The sequence below is a fragment of the Podarcis pityusensis genome, assembly GCF_964106645.2.
Source record: "Podarcis pityusensis genome assembly, chromosome: 2".
NCBI lineage: Eukaryota > Metazoa > Chordata > Lepidosauria > Squamata > Lacertidae > Podarcis > Podarcis pityusensis.
In genome coordinates, this window is record NC_138029.1 from 90,102,683 (window position 1) to 90,118,004 (window position 15,322).

The 15,322-nt window shown below is 41.6% G+C and overlaps 1 protein-coding gene and 1 long non-coding RNA gene across 2 annotated transcripts in view; one reads left to right on the forward strand and one right to left on the reverse strand.

Moving 5' to 3' along the window:
* The window catches only part of PLXND1 (plexin D1), a 155,537-nt gene extending 143,025 nt beyond the window's left edge, over window positions 1-12,512 (forward strand). The window contains exons 32-36 of the mRNA XM_080995514.1: window positions 16-179; window positions 1,583-1,730; window positions 5,760-5,900; window positions 6,353-6,427; window positions 9,845-12,512. Of these exons, the coding sequence (XP_080851640.1) occupies window positions 16-179; window positions 1,583-1,730; window positions 5,760-5,900; window positions 6,353-6,427; window positions 9,845-9,961 (645 nt within the window). The 3' untranslated portion in view covers window positions 9,962-12,512. The remainder of the gene's footprint in view (window positions 1-15; window positions 180-1,582; window positions 1,731-5,759; window positions 5,901-6,352; window positions 6,428-9,844) is intronic.
* LOC308471514 overlaps window positions 1-15,322 on the reverse strand; it is a 30,516-nt gene that overhangs the window by 6,113 nt on the left and 9,081 nt on the right. The gene's annotated exons all lie outside the window — the stretch shown is intronic.

Here is a 15,322-nt window from a genome sequence, read left to right on the forward strand (position 1 = left end):
TTCTTCTTTTTTGAGGGCACACTACAAAAATTCCTGGATGACTTATTCAAAGCCATTCTGAGTTTCCGAGATGACAAACCTCCTCTGGCTATCAAGTATTTCTTTGATTTCCTGGAAGAGCAAGCAGAAAAGAGAGGGATCTCTGACCCAGACACATTGCACATTTGGAAAACAAACAGGTTGGGAAAAGAATTTTCAGTCCTTTTGCCTTGAATGAACACATGCTTCTAAAAAAACCTTGTATTTCAAAATAACCATGGCTTATATTATTTATCACTAGAATTATTAATAAGAATATGCAGTGAGGGGGCTGGAATACTTAAGTGTCCAGACCCAGAAAGATTGAGGAGGAGAGGGCATGGAGTAAATCATACTAAGCGGGCAACAGACATTTTATCTGTGCAACATCTGAGGTGCAAGACAGGCTGATCGGAATAAATAAACAAAAGGAGAGAACTTCCTGTAATTATAAGTATGCTTATGGTTGAGCACATCTCGTTGATTTCCATTGTAGTTTCTCAGGAGACAGCATATACAGAAAAGGAAATGGCGGGAAATGGCAAGGGAACAGAAAATAGCTTCAGGTCTGCTCAGCAGTGGAACGTATATCCTCCTCAGAGAATATTAAAGAGATGCCTTTCAAGTTGTCGCAGGGGAAACAACCATTCCAGCTCAAAAATAAATCAAAATTGAGTGTCAGCAAGTTTTCATATAAATATAGGCAACCACAAATATTTGTGCAAATGCAGAGAGTTCTACAGATTCACTGTATTTGAGGACAACTGTAAACAGACTTGTCAAAGCTGAAGAACAGACTCTGTTGGTTTATAGGTAACATAACCCATTTGGCAGTGATCAATAGAGTTCTCTCCCACTCCCCAATTAGTTATACAGTATCTCTCCTAAATAAGTAGGTACTCATAGCAAAGCTCTTCAGGGGCAGATACACCCATGTTTTTTGACAATCGTGTCAGCAGTTTGGGCTGAAAAGCCAAGAGATTAATGACCCATAGCACCCTATATGTGTGAAGGGAGGAGTATTCACTGAATCTTGTGCTCCTTCTCTCCGTGCCACAGCAGTTTCGTTCCAAGTCATTTTCTGAGCAGTAATGGAAATAACTGTCAGCCGATAAATAACCTGTGTTTTCATAAACACAGAAAAATTAGAATCCAGGAAGAAAGCATGACGGTCAGATGATATCATACATCAATCCAGAACCCTACTGCACTATTCAGATTTAGCAGTTTATATTTTAATACAGTGGTACCTCGGGTTAAGTACTTAATTCATTCTGGAGGTCCATTCTTAACCTGAAATTGTTCTTAACCTGAAACACCACTTTAGCTAATGGGGCCTCCTGCTGCTGCCGCACCACTGGAGCACAACTTCTGTTCTCATCCTGAAGCAAAGTTCTTAACCTGAGGTACTATTTCTGGGTTAACAGAGTCTGTAACCTGAAGCGTATGTAACCTGAAGCGTATGTAACCCGAGGTACCACTGTACTCCCGTAGACCTAAGTTGTTTCCATTATGCTGTAATGGAGAGATGAGAGAATGATAACCATTTTCATCTATTTTTCAGCCTACCTCTGAGGTTTTGGGTCAACATTCTGAAGAACCCCCAGTTTGTTTTTGACATTGACAAAACGGACCACATAGATGCCTGCCTTTCTGTAATAGCCCAGGCCTTTATCGATGCCTGCTCCATCTCTGACCTGCAATTGGGCAAGGTACATAACTGCCAATAAGGACAACTTTTTCTTTTCTTTCCCTCACAAATATTTCCTTTCTGTTTGTCTTGCAATGCAGCTAGTGTCGGCTTAGCCAAGAATACTAGGGGGATGAATCTGGCCATTGTGGGCAGCTGACAAAATGAGAATTATATGATGGCACTTTAAGCTTTCTTCCATTTCATTGTTATTAAATGTAGCTGTGTCAGATGTGTTATCAGTACAGCAGTGCTAATGGCACAAATCACTCATGATAAATTGTCCGGCTCATACCGCTCAAATAAATTGCAATCCAGACATTTTAAACACTTTTTGAGTGATCAGCTCCTGCAACAGACAGGTCAGCTTTGTCACTGAAAGACCTGAGATCTGCTGTGGGGTAAAAAGCAGTGGAGCTACATGGCCATTGGCAGCCTGGAATTTGAGACCCCATCCAGCAGGGCTGCGATATTGAGCTGCTTCAGCAAGTACATCTAGGGGCACAAGCCTGCCATAGGTTCCTGCCAATGGGGCAACTCAAAAATAGACTGTAGCTTAGGAGAGTAAACATGGATCAACCCCTTTTCAGGCTTCTTGCTCGGCCTGGGATAAGAGAGCAGGTTTGGCAGCTACACCGTTTGGGAGTGTTCTTGGATAAACAGGTGGTTGTGTCCAGGAGTTCCTTTTGCTCATCTTTGGTTTGCTAACTATAGACTATTCTGTCTGTCAGTCAGTCAGTCAGTCAGTGAGACTATATTGTAGAAGGGTATTTTTGCCACAGTTACACATGCATATGTCTCTTCAAGACTAAGCTACTATATTGCCCTTGAATAGTGTCCGGAAGCTTCCATTGGTGCAAAATGCAAAAGTGTTGCTGACAGGAGCCCAGTCTTTTGACCATAGAGCAATGATATCCTATTTGCCTTGTGCAGTATGGGATCAGAATATCTGAACGATCACCTGAACCTATCAGCACAGTACAGTCATCTGAAGATGACTTATCTTGCCACGCTGTAACACATGGAGGTAACGGGGACTTTTCCATGGCAACTGTTAGATTACGGTACCCAGAAATCCCAGCATTGTATGCCAGTTTGTGCATTGGAAGTGGCAGACCTTGTTTAAGTGTGATATTTCTGGTATTCCAAGGTCATCTCAACATCTTGTAGTGTGAACAGGCAACACTAAAAGTGGGGTTTCAGGTTGAAGTGTTGGCCTGAAATTATTTCCACTCCGTTGAAATAAAAAGCATTAGAGTTTGATGTGGCAAACTGTCTTTTTTTGTGCCAGATTCCTTGCAGAGGTTGTGACAAAAATGAACCTCTCTTTGTTAGGATGATTGATACTTTGTGCTAAAGACACTTTAACAGTCATGGCACCCTTTTGGAAATCTCCTGTTTGCCTCCTACCGGCCTAAATTCTTTCACAAAGATAAGTCAGTGGCAGGGAAAGGAAGATCCCCCAAGGTGAGAGACTGGGAGAAGAACGGGAAGCTCCCAGGTGAGAGCTGGGAGGGTCCACCACTCTGTGTGTGACAAGGGCTAAGAGCTACCTTTGAGACAGGACTCTGTATTTTCTTTTTGTTTTTATTTAGCTTAGTTTCCCTTATTGTATTATATATTTTTTTAAAAAAATAATAATCTTATGGGGGGAAAGATAAGGCAGAAGCAGTAATTTGGGAATCAATATATATCATACCAATGCTAAATCTCTTGGAAATAAGGTGTGGGAAAAACATATGTACTCCACTCTCTCCTTGTTTCTTGTCTAAGTAGGTAGATGTTATGTACCGTATTCTAATGGAGTCCAGGAAGCTTCCTAACCACAGGAAGCATGGTGCTGATTTATGAGATGCATCTCTGAGTTTTACAACCATTAATTATAACAAAGGCCTGTTTGGCATTGTTCCACATTTTAGCCAGAATAGAACCAAATGGGACCATTTTGTATATGTACTTCCTTTATATGCTCAGCAGTGGGCTTTGATCCTCTCATTTTTTAATACATCATCATCTCTTTTTTGTTACTTACACTGTTTTGTCCTTGAGTAGTCGAGAGAGTGTCCCCATTTTCCTAGAGAGACTGCCTGACCAATTGGCTCATGTTTTAAAAGGAGCTTAGTGTCCAGTTAAGTAGACTGATAGCTCGCAGAATCCAGGCTGGAATAGACTCAGAAGTCTCTAGGCTCTTTTAGAGATTCTTCCTATATATTCTTCTCAGGCCTTATGACTGTAATAATAAATGATCGTTCTGGTGGTGGTGGAACGGCTTTAGACCACCATTTATTATGAGAGATTCTTACATGGTTATGAAGGAAACCGTCAACAATAGGAACCATGCAGGAGGAAACCCCTCTTTGTGTATGTGCCATGTTTAGTTGTGGATATCTACAAAACAGGTTATAGTGCGAAAGTTTGAGGCTAAAGCATGGTAATGATATAGATACTCTGATTTAGCTCACTTGTCCTGTTCCAGGAGGAGAGAGTTGCAAGCTGTGCAGTCAGGACACAAAACTGTATCAAGGGAACTCATAAGGCCATATACTACTTGGCACAGACTTTATCCTGCTAGAACTGGATCATATAAATATATATTTTTTAGGAGCAAGCTTCAGGAGCAAGATCAATCTCTAAAGCAGAAAGGGTGTGTGCGTGTTATATCGTTCTCTTTATGACTGCTGAGTTTGGTGTTGACATTTGAAACTTTCTAGCATAAATAAATTTTATTAGGGTAGGTTGTAAATCACATACGTCTCAATGCTGGCCCGTCTTCGGTGAATGCGCAGCAGAGCTGCGGTGCAGAGGGGCCCGTGCGAACCACTGCAGCTGAGCATTCCCCTCTGCACACTGGGAAGCGCTTCGCCCAGAGAGATTAACACGAGGTGACATTGTAATGAGATGTGTCGGTTGTGTATGTTTGGGTTTCTGAACATTTTTGCATCTGTTATGAAACATCTACAGTTTTTCCTTGTCAAACCCTAAGTCAGGACAGAAAACGGGTCGGCTGGGGTCAGACAGCAGATGGAAATGGTTTCAAAGAATACAACAGCATAAAAGGCGGCATTGTGGAGTAAAGTGGGGGAAATAAACCCCATGCATCAAAATACAGTGACATGTGTTTATAATACGTCATTATTTTCCTGGACCCAGTTCTCCCCACCCCAATGATTTAAAAGCTGCTAACTTCAGTCAAGTACCTCACTAGACTTATCTAAAGGATCCTGACCCCTCATTTCATGGGGTCTTAAAGTTCTTTTCTTTCTTTTTTTAATCCACAGTAAGTAGGGACACTGGTGGATTGAGCTAAGAAACAGAGTTGGAGACTGATGCGGCTGGTCAGTTTTTAATGTGGGCAGCTTCACTTGCATTTTTACAGATCTGACTAAGGAAGTGTAAATGCCCTTACTCCTCCTTGCAGTATTGGCAAATAGTGAGAGGCAAACCCAGTTTCTGTGTAAAGTTGGCAATATGTTGATAACATAAGCTCTTTAGCTCTTCCACATGAAGCTTCTGGTGGGTCATCTAGAAATCGGATAGCTTTGGCATTTGCTGTTGCAGGTACACACGTCAGCAAATGATCCTGGTTAATTATATGTATTACACACTGCAATATACATGCACAGTTACATTGTGTTTACCAATACAGTGGTTTCAATGGGTTTTATCCAGTGAAGCCATCCCACTAGCACACTGGGACTTCCCCCGTGTCTCCCCAGTCTCACACACACAATCTACTCTGGAGGATTGGAGGAACTTCCGAAACAGACTCGGGGAGGGCAGAGAGGGAGGCATGCAAGGAGAGGAAGTCTTGTTGTGCAGGTGAAAATCATTGAGCTAACAGGAGGACTTTGTTGGATACAACCCCATGCCTTGAATGTGCTGTTGCATGTCTCTGTTTTAAAGGGCAAGATGCATATAATTTTCCTCCTTAAGGTTGTATATTACGTTCTTAAATTGATGCCAATATTATGCCCACTAAGGATCACATAGCAAGGGAACTAATCATTGTCAATGAAATAACAATGGATTCTTCCTGTTCTTCTCTCTCTAGGACTCGCCTACAAATAAACTGCTGTACGCCAAGGAGATTCCGGAGTATAGAAAAATAGTGCAGAGGTATTACAAACAGATCCATGACATGCCACCTCTCAGTGAACAGGAAATGAATGCACACTTGGCAGAGGAATCCAGGGTAAGAAATCAGCTCTGCCACTCAGAGCAATAGCTTATGACATCAGCATCCCATATTGTGGGAGCAAATGTTTTTAGTCATGTCCAATATATAGAACATTGACTTCAAATCTATATAAAGATATTTTTAAGTTCTGTAGCCAAAAGATGCTAAGTGATATTATTTAGAGTAACATGGAGGATCAAGCAAATCCATGCATGAGCCAAAGCAAGTATAAATCAAGGGATTGACCTTGGTTTCATTTTTTCCTCCTGCAACTCTGAAGTTATGTATGTCACATATTAATTAACTAACTTAGAAGAGAACCAGAGTTCAAATATGCTGATGTTAGCTTACAGCGCAATGAAATCCAAGTACCATTTTAGTGTAATTGATTTCCGTCAAACAGGATGGATATCATTTTGTGTATGTTGATTAATAGTCTTCCCCTGTTTGTTTTATCCTTTATGAAGAAATATCGGAATGAGTTTAACACCAATGTTGCCATGACTGAAATTTACAAATATGCCAAGAGATACCGCAGTCAGGTAAGCATCTTTCTTCGCTGTTTCCCTTTTAGTTGCCAATTCACATGACCTTGTGCTGTTGACCCAGGTTGAATGCAAACAGGCTCTGTTTGCATGGATGGTTGAAACAGTCATATGAAATTTCAACACGTGCCCTCTGCACTGAAGCATTACTGCAAGTCCAGATCCTTGTTCTTCAGTGCATGGTATTAGCAAGTCACTGACAACCAGCTATCAGAAAGATTTTTCTTATTGTGTCATTGATGCAGACCCAAGGTGGAGAACCAATTTGAGCCCAAGTGCTGAATTCAGATTTGGCCAACCTTCTACAGCACACATTGAAGTGGTGGGACAGGGGTAAATCTCAAAAGAAAAAGAAAAAGCACATACTTTTATTTCCCCTCTCCCAATTGTCACAAACACATACACCAGGCATGCAGGCCCACTGCGCACTCTCCCTTTCTGTGTCTCTCACACACCTGCAGGCAGGCACACAATTTCACACACAGGCACACAATCATCCATGCATACACAAGTGTTCAGCATTTCCAGCCCTCTCCAGGCCATGGGATGGGAGTATCTAGAAAGATCTGTAAAGAGCAAGCAGAGGGATTTTATCTCCCGTTCTGAGCTCCTAAGCACGGCAGTGCTAAGATCAGAGATAAGAATACAAGGCAGCATTTATCTACCCACAGCTTCCAGTCAATGCCAGGGTGGATCATAGAACTGTAAAGTTGGAATGTATCCTGAGGGTCATCTAGTCCAGCCCCCCGCAATGCAGGGATCACAACATGTGATGTGGCCTGTGGCTCCCCCATTTGGTCCACAAGGCCATTTCTGCCAAGCCACACCCACCTCAGTACTGGGAAAGCTGGCTTTGTGGGGGAGCCACAGGCCAGAGGTTCCCCATCCCTGCTCTAGATGCACAATGAAGCCAGCCATATGACTGATTCACAAACTTAGTCCACATACAATAAGGCCATATCTCAGCATGCATTAATCAACTCTAAAAGGAGTTAATGACTTTTAATAATTCGTCTAGTGGATTGCAGCTCTAAAACAAAGAAGGCCGCAGGAAGCAGACCTTGCTCAGGCTTCCAGCTTTTGTGATTCTGTGCTGTGCCCTTAGGGTCCTAAGCATTAGGTGAAGGTGCTGAATTTATATTGCACAGCTTGTTGTTGTTGTTGCTAATTTTTCTAGCAGACCTGTGTTACTGCTGGTTAAAAAACAACAACCAACCAACCATTGTCAAGCACTTTGCTTCAAATGCCAGCTTTTTTCTGTCTTAAACATCCACAAATGGGTTTTTAAAGGACAATGGAGCTCCCACACACACAAAAATAAACCTAGTGTAATTAGAACACTTCTTAAATTAAAACCTTACTACCACCAGCTGAAATTTCCATCCAGTTGCAATTCCTGCACATCAGGATTTCATAGCAAAGGTTGAGATATGTGATCAAAACTTTATCCAAAACCGGGAGATGTTGTTTTTATTCAGTTGAAAGCACACAACTGTTCAGCTGTGTACCAGAGAGTTATAATTTTATTGCATTTGTATCTAAGCACACCTGCTGTTGCTATGTTATTTGAACAATGACAAGGTAGGGCAGTGTGCAGGGTGACAATTTTGCCATCTTCCCACATTAAGAAGCCAAATGGGTAGAGAGCCCAAATCCCACTTGGGTTAGTGTTTGGGAAGTGGTTTGCTAGGTCCCTGTCCCTTGCTATGATATGATATGATATGATATGATATGATATGATATGATATGATATATGATATGATATACTGGCACAATTTTCTGAACTTTGTCATAAATTATATGAAGACATCAGAGACAACATTTAAAGATAAAACAAATTCATTCAGGATATTGTATAATCCAAAAAATGAGAAGCAATCCGTACAAACAGAATGTCAAGCACAATGATGACAGATAAGATTCATTGTGGATGTGAAACATATTGCACCTTGGAACAAGTAATTCTAATTATGTTTAGAAACAAACAGATCCTGGTGTTATTCTAACTGCTCAGGAGATAACCTTACTTGTCACAATGTTAAATGGCCATTAACACACCAACTCGGAGAAACAGCAAACCCAAAGTTGCAAGTCCAGTGTATTAAAGAAAGTCGTATTAGGGACATGTTTAGCAGTTACTTATTCACAAAGTTTAGTGGGTTTTGAGGGAATGATACCTCAAGAAGACACTGTATTATGTGGATATTAAAAACAACAAGCCTATCTTACAAGTCAATTAGGGCCAAAGCAATTTAATATGCAGTGATTTAAAACATTAGTATTTCAAACATGTTGGGCGGAATTCCGGTAAGGAGTCTGCCAGCAGAAGCCCTGCACAATGACTTCCACTTGTGCAATGGCACTGTTCTTCCCTCCTCCCTCCCATGCACCCCAAAATTGGCTTCCAGGAGTCAGAAGAACCCCCAGAACAGCGGGGGGGGGGAGAGAAGGGGTTGTTTAGTCTCGCAAGCTGAAATGCTTGCCCTGACAGAAGGCTTGCATTAGTGAGACGTTGCCAAAGAGAGGTCATGCAAATTAATAATGCAAAACAATTGTATTGAACAAGTAAAACATGGTGTAGCTTTTCTACAAAAATAGTAATAAGCATAAAATGTTTGGCGGACAGGGGGTTTTTATTAAGTCACATAACTCACACACCTATGATTCAGTTACTAAATGTATTCACTTATCATTGGCAAGAATCTGTATATCGCAATATGGGTGAAAGCTATGAGAACTACAGTACGAGGATGAAATTCAAATGCTTTGGGTGAAATCCATTAGTCATTCTCAGAGTAGACCCAGTGAAAGCAATTTATTTTAGTGGGTCTCCTCTGAGTGTGACTATCATTGGCGACGCAATACATCCAGGATTTGTAGAATCACAGTTTTCCATTACTTCTAGGAAACTGTGGTTTATGCTCTAATACAGGCATTCAAACCAGGGTTACAAACCCTGGTTTGCAATCAAGTGGCAGTATGCTGTTTACAAAATAGCGAGACAAGAGGCTGAGCTTAAACCGAGAACAATAGCTCTGTTACACAACACCCTTTCATAAAGAGCAGAGTATTTAGGAATTAGTGTGGTAAATGATGTGGAAGAGGGTAAAATGAGGGTGAATGGTGGAGAATTGAAATTATGGGAAATGTTGCCGTGGGAGAGGAGGGAATAGATGGACTTAAACAGATGTGTGATTTAGGCTCTTGAACAACATGAAATTATTTGGCAGGGAAACCATTATTTGTTGGAAGTCCTGGAACACTTTCCGGAGGATTAGCCCCATTAAACTCAGCGGTGCTTACTCCTGAGTAGATATGCATGGGATTGCACTGGCGGAATGCAAGGATCTCAAACCCTGCAATCTCACATCTTGGTGTTGTTGTTTTTCTTTCTTTCAATCCCTCTTCCCACAGATAGTGAATGCGCTGGACTCCAACCCCACGACGAGGCGCACACAGCTGCAGCACAAATTTGAGCAAGTGATTGCGCTCATGGAAGACAACATTTACGAATGCTGCAGCGAGGCATAGGTGGCAATCTGGACTTTGCTCCACGTCTAGAAGTGGCCTTCTCTACAGTGCACTGTCCTTTAGGGAACACCTTTTCAAAGTATCTGTGTGTGTTAATATGCAGCCTGTTGTATGTATGTGATGATAAAGAAACCAACTTGATGGTGCGTCTGTCTGGCCAGCCTCCTTGAACCATCAGGCGATGGGAGGGTTTGGCCACCAAACAGCTTGAAATCCCTTCTGTGATCTGCACTGCACGGCACCCATAATTTATTTGATCTTTCAGACAGAGGCACAATACTTGCGCCGCCAAATGTAGTAGTTCCTTCTGAAGAGCTCCTACTCGTATTCAAAGTGGCCGTCTTTCCTTTTATTCATTTTCCCAGAGAGACTCTTGTAAACCAGAGCTCAGGGTATGGAAACAATGCTGAGGTGGTTTGGAGAAAAGCAGAGAGACGTCTCGGGAAACACTGAATGAAGGTTTCAAAAGGCCCTTGGAGCAACAGGGGGACTCCCCACCCCCTGCAAAACAGTGCCCCCTCTCCCTTCTGTGTACTTTAAATATCAGGGAACCCATTTACTGTACACAGCCTGCTGCATTAGATGTATTTTGTGCCTTTTATTTTTGTACTGTACATGGAAACATAACCACATCTTCATCCGAGGCTGAAAAGAGGTGGGGAACTCACAGGCTAGACAATGCAGTTGCTTCCTAAGTAGTCATGAGACATGTGAAAGCACTTTATCCCCCAAACGGAAGTGGCTGTTACCTTGCTGGAGGGATCATTATTGTGTAGCAGACAATGTTGAAAAAGAACAAATCAGTGCAGCTGTTCCCGCTTCGCAAAGCTTCCCAGATGTTTATGCACACTGAACTGCAGTCGACAAATTCCCCTCTAAATGCCCATCTGTCTCCAGGAATAATTTTTCCCTAGAAGGAGAAAAATACATATATATACATACTTTGGGGGTCAAAGGGATGCACTTCCTTCTCTTTGTTCTGCCCCCTACAATTTTAGAGGGAATGTACAAAGCTGAACTCTTGGCTCACCATAAATCCACAATTGGCTTAACGCAAGACCACTAGTAGCTTCACAAAAGCAAAAAAAATAAAGAAGTGTCTGTTCCTGCTCCAACTTCATGCATAAGGTAACATCCTTTAATGCAGTATCCTATATTTGCCAGCATCATTAAAGTATCATTTGGTTTTAAACATAAAGCCCCTTAACTGTTTCCCATATGCCTTTACACAGACTACACTAGGAAGCATTATTTTTTCTCAAATGTGAGGAAGATACACAGTAGTCCTAGCTCTCTTGTCTCTTTCTCTTTCTTTCTTTCTTTCTCTCTCTCTCTCTCTCTCTCTCTCTCTCTCTCTCTCTCTGAATTCCTCTTTAGTATAATAGGTAGCTGCCTGAAGGCAATGGCTGTTGCATACAACAAAATCCAGATTTAGCGTGAGCACTGAAGCCAGCTGATGCTGCTGACAATGCCAAGGTCACAAACTGCCAAATAATGCTTAAAAAAAAAATACACTACCTCATCCACGGCAAGGTCTAAAGGGGAGTTGCCACAGTTTATGAGGCTAAGATTTGATCACTTAGGTAGGAATTGAGCAGTTTATTTCCCCCGATTGCAATATTGTTATGGGTAGTTATCCTTTGTCAAGTATATCAGAAATGCATAGTGTAGTATATTATGTGGGGAACCGACATGTCATGATGGATTTTATATATTGGTATATTAAAAGTACAGATTTTATCCAGTGCAAAAATAAAGAGGAATATAAGACATGAAAAAAGACAGAATTGCAGAAGATTATGCTTACTGAGGAAATCTACATCTGTTTGCTGAGAATGTGGCTGCAGAAGAGAAACTTTAAGGATGTAGCTGGGCTACATTTAACCTAGAAAGAGTTTTTTTTCTTCAAAATTCTTTTTTCTTTTCTTTTCTTTTTTGAACTGTGAAGAGCTGCCAGCTACACACATACAGAGAAGGCTGACTCAGGAATGTGAAAAGAGAGTCTGCTGGACCACCAGTTGTGGGGAGGAGGAGAGAGCTGAAGGAAAACAGAGACAGGATTAGAGATTTTTTTCTAGCCCAGTCAGTGCAGACAGCTGTAATTTTGGAAAGCATCAGCACAGTTTCAGCACTTAATTGGGTTTGCAGAAAGCCACTGTCTGGACAGGCCACCAGGCCAGAGGGACCAATCTCTGTATCCCCCTCACATATTACTATATCCTGAGTGTTTGTGTGTGTGTGTGTGCGTGTGTGTGTGTATGTACGGTATGTATGTATGCTCCAAGTAATGTGCTTGGCAGCATACGTGTATCATGGCATATGCTTTATTATTTAATTCTTTGTCCAAATATTTGCTACAACCATTGAAATGAATTGTCTACAAACTAGAATCTGAGGGTTGGTGTTGTTGCCCAGAACCCAACTCCATTGTAATATATTTTTAATTCTGTCATGTTCTTTGTGGGTGTGTTTTTCCCCTACCTGCTGTTTAATGGAAGTGGCAGAATTCTTTGGTGGGAAATATCTTTGTAATAAAACAAGGTGATCAAAATTAGTGTCGGAGTGTTTCCATTCATAAAACTTTGGGAGAGGAACGAAAGTCAACTGGAATGTCATGTGTCCAGCTTCAATATGAAACTTCACTCACCCACACGATGAAAGCCACTAAAAAGTATGTGGGAATATGTCTGTTTCTAAACAGGACTCTTAAGAAGAACCAATCCAGCTACCTGCTCCAGTCTTGAGGAAGAGGGCTTTGGGTTCTGGTAGTACAAGACTGAATTGGAAATCTCTTAAACTGTGGGCTATTGGTCTGGGTAATTGGACCAAAGCAGGATTAGGCCGGTCTCTTGCCCTCCCCTTGCCTGCTTCCCTCAGTCCAGCAGAAGGGATCCTTAGAAGGCAGAGGTACCACTATCATGTGTAGAGGAATAGGCAAGCTCTGGGGCTCTCACCACCACTTGCCATGCTGTGTCTCCTTCCAGCTCCTATGCAAAAACCTGCCTAGAGGAACAGTCCTTGGTTTGATATCTCTACATCACTACATAGCAGATTCACTGATCAGTTCAGATTGCCTCTTGGGCTTCACTGTCTGCCACAACCAGGCCCTGGGAGAATCCCTTGATAATTAAATCAAGGTGTGTTTTTTTCAAGCCATGAAAAAGGGAATGAGGGAAGGCACTTGTAGAGTGCCTTCTTTGGTGCCACTTTTAAAAGTAAAGAGCTCTCAGGTTTGAACTTGAGGGTTTTATACCCTGTAGGCTTTCAGGCCCACACTCCTTTAGCCTCCACAGCTCCCTTGCCACTCCTTTCCTCTGTCCCTTGTAATCCACTCCCTATTCATTCTTCTGCCCTTTGTGAACCCTGAGTCTTGACCAGCCTTCCTAGTGCTTCAGGCTCAACTTCTTGGCAAAAAGCCTGTTGCAGATTGTCTGCCCCCACTCAGCTATCTGCCAGGGCCTCTTCTTGCTAACCTGTGCTACCAGCAGGTAAAGAATTTAACTGACCATTTCCTTGTCTGGCAACTTGATTTAATAGTGCGCCAACCACTGCACCCAATGAATTACGGGTTGTATAATTGATAGACGTGAGAATTAACCATGGGCGGTTTACCTACAGCTTATTCACCAAGGCTGAATTGGAGGAGAAAAATAACACTAGAAATCTCAAAGTTAGTGGTGGCATCTGGCAGAAAAGCTCTTTAAGTGGTACAATATGCTTTTGATGGACAAAAGTCCACAGGGTTTTGGATCTAAAGTTAGCTACCAGACTGGTCCAAGGTGGCTCCTTCAAGTCAAACTGTATGGAACACAAAGCTACCAAAGAGATTTTGGTGCCTGTTAAATAAATAATCCTTTCTACAAGCATCACTCACTGTCACTGGCAGGAAAAATCATGACTAATAAATTTGCTGCACTTCCATGATATAAAAATGCCCAAGGAAGCCACTTCCTTGTACCTAATGGTAGGGCCAGCCTTGCTCAGAATACAGTGAGAACTGCTTTTTTTTTTTAATATGGGAATTGCTGCTCTCACTTCAATCACTGGATTTATGGAACATCATTCATCACCACTTCTTGAGATATTGGGGATTGTTAACTGAGAGGTGCAGATACACAATGGTCCATAGAGACTCAGTGCATTGTGATGACAACTTTATGGTCATCATTATGCCTTCAGACATGGGATAGAAGAGAGGATATTGTCCAGTGAAATGGTTCATGTGGGAAAAGCTAAAACTGCTGAAATTCATTCCTTTGCACAAGTATTAAAGGTTTGGAGTCCTCTCCTCTGCATCTGGTCATCCTTAACAGACACATCAGCTTCCTTAGCAGACACATTAGACAGATAAGCTTCCACCCGTTTATTTTACACCAGAAATGATAATCTTGTTTGGGTGTCCAGCTGTGTAGAAATGATGGTGTGGAGGGGGAATGCAGGGTAGGATACGAACCAATTCAAGTGACAAGAAGGGAGATTCTGACAAAAATCAGAACTTTCTGACAGTAAGAGCTGTTTGACAGTGGAACAGACTCCCACAAAAGATGGTGGTCTCTCCTTCCTTGGAAATTTTCAAGCAGAAGTTGGATGGCCATCTGCCAGGTATGATTTCACTGAGATGCCTACATCGCAGGTGGGTAGACTAGATGACACTTGGAGGGCATTCCTTGGGGGGATAACATTTTACTGATTTTCCAAAAATAACAAACATAATACAAAAACAAAACAAAACAAAACAAATTGACTTCCCTCTAATCCAGGCATCCCCAACCTTCAGCCCTCCAGATGTTTTGGACTATGATTCCCATCATCCCTGACTACTGGTACTGTTAGCTAGGGATCATGGGTGTTGTAGGCCAAAACATCTGGAGAGCCGCAGGTTGGGGATGCCTGCTCTAATCCCTTCCTTGGTTCTATTATGTATCAACATACTGCATGTCTATTGTTAAACTTTTAACCTATTTAAATCCCTATTCATTCATTCATAACAAAATTACAAGTACGGTAATCTTAAAACCCTGCTAATGTAGTAACCTGTGTACATTGCTTCTGTATACAGTATATGCAATAAACATCTTCCATTCTTCTAAATTCATTGTCGTCTTTTCCTCTTAATTTCATAATCAATTCAGCATATTCCATTAATTCAACTTGCCAATCTTCTTTAGATGGGAGACCTTCTTCTTTCCAATGTTGTGCTAATAAGGTCCGTGCAGCTGTTGCTGCATACATAAACAAGTTCTCTTGTGATTTTAATAGGTCCACTCCTATAATACCTAATAAGAAAGCTTCTGGTTTTTTGAAAAAGGTTGTTTTAAACATTAAAAGGTTGTTTTAAACATCATCATTTCTCAATATTTA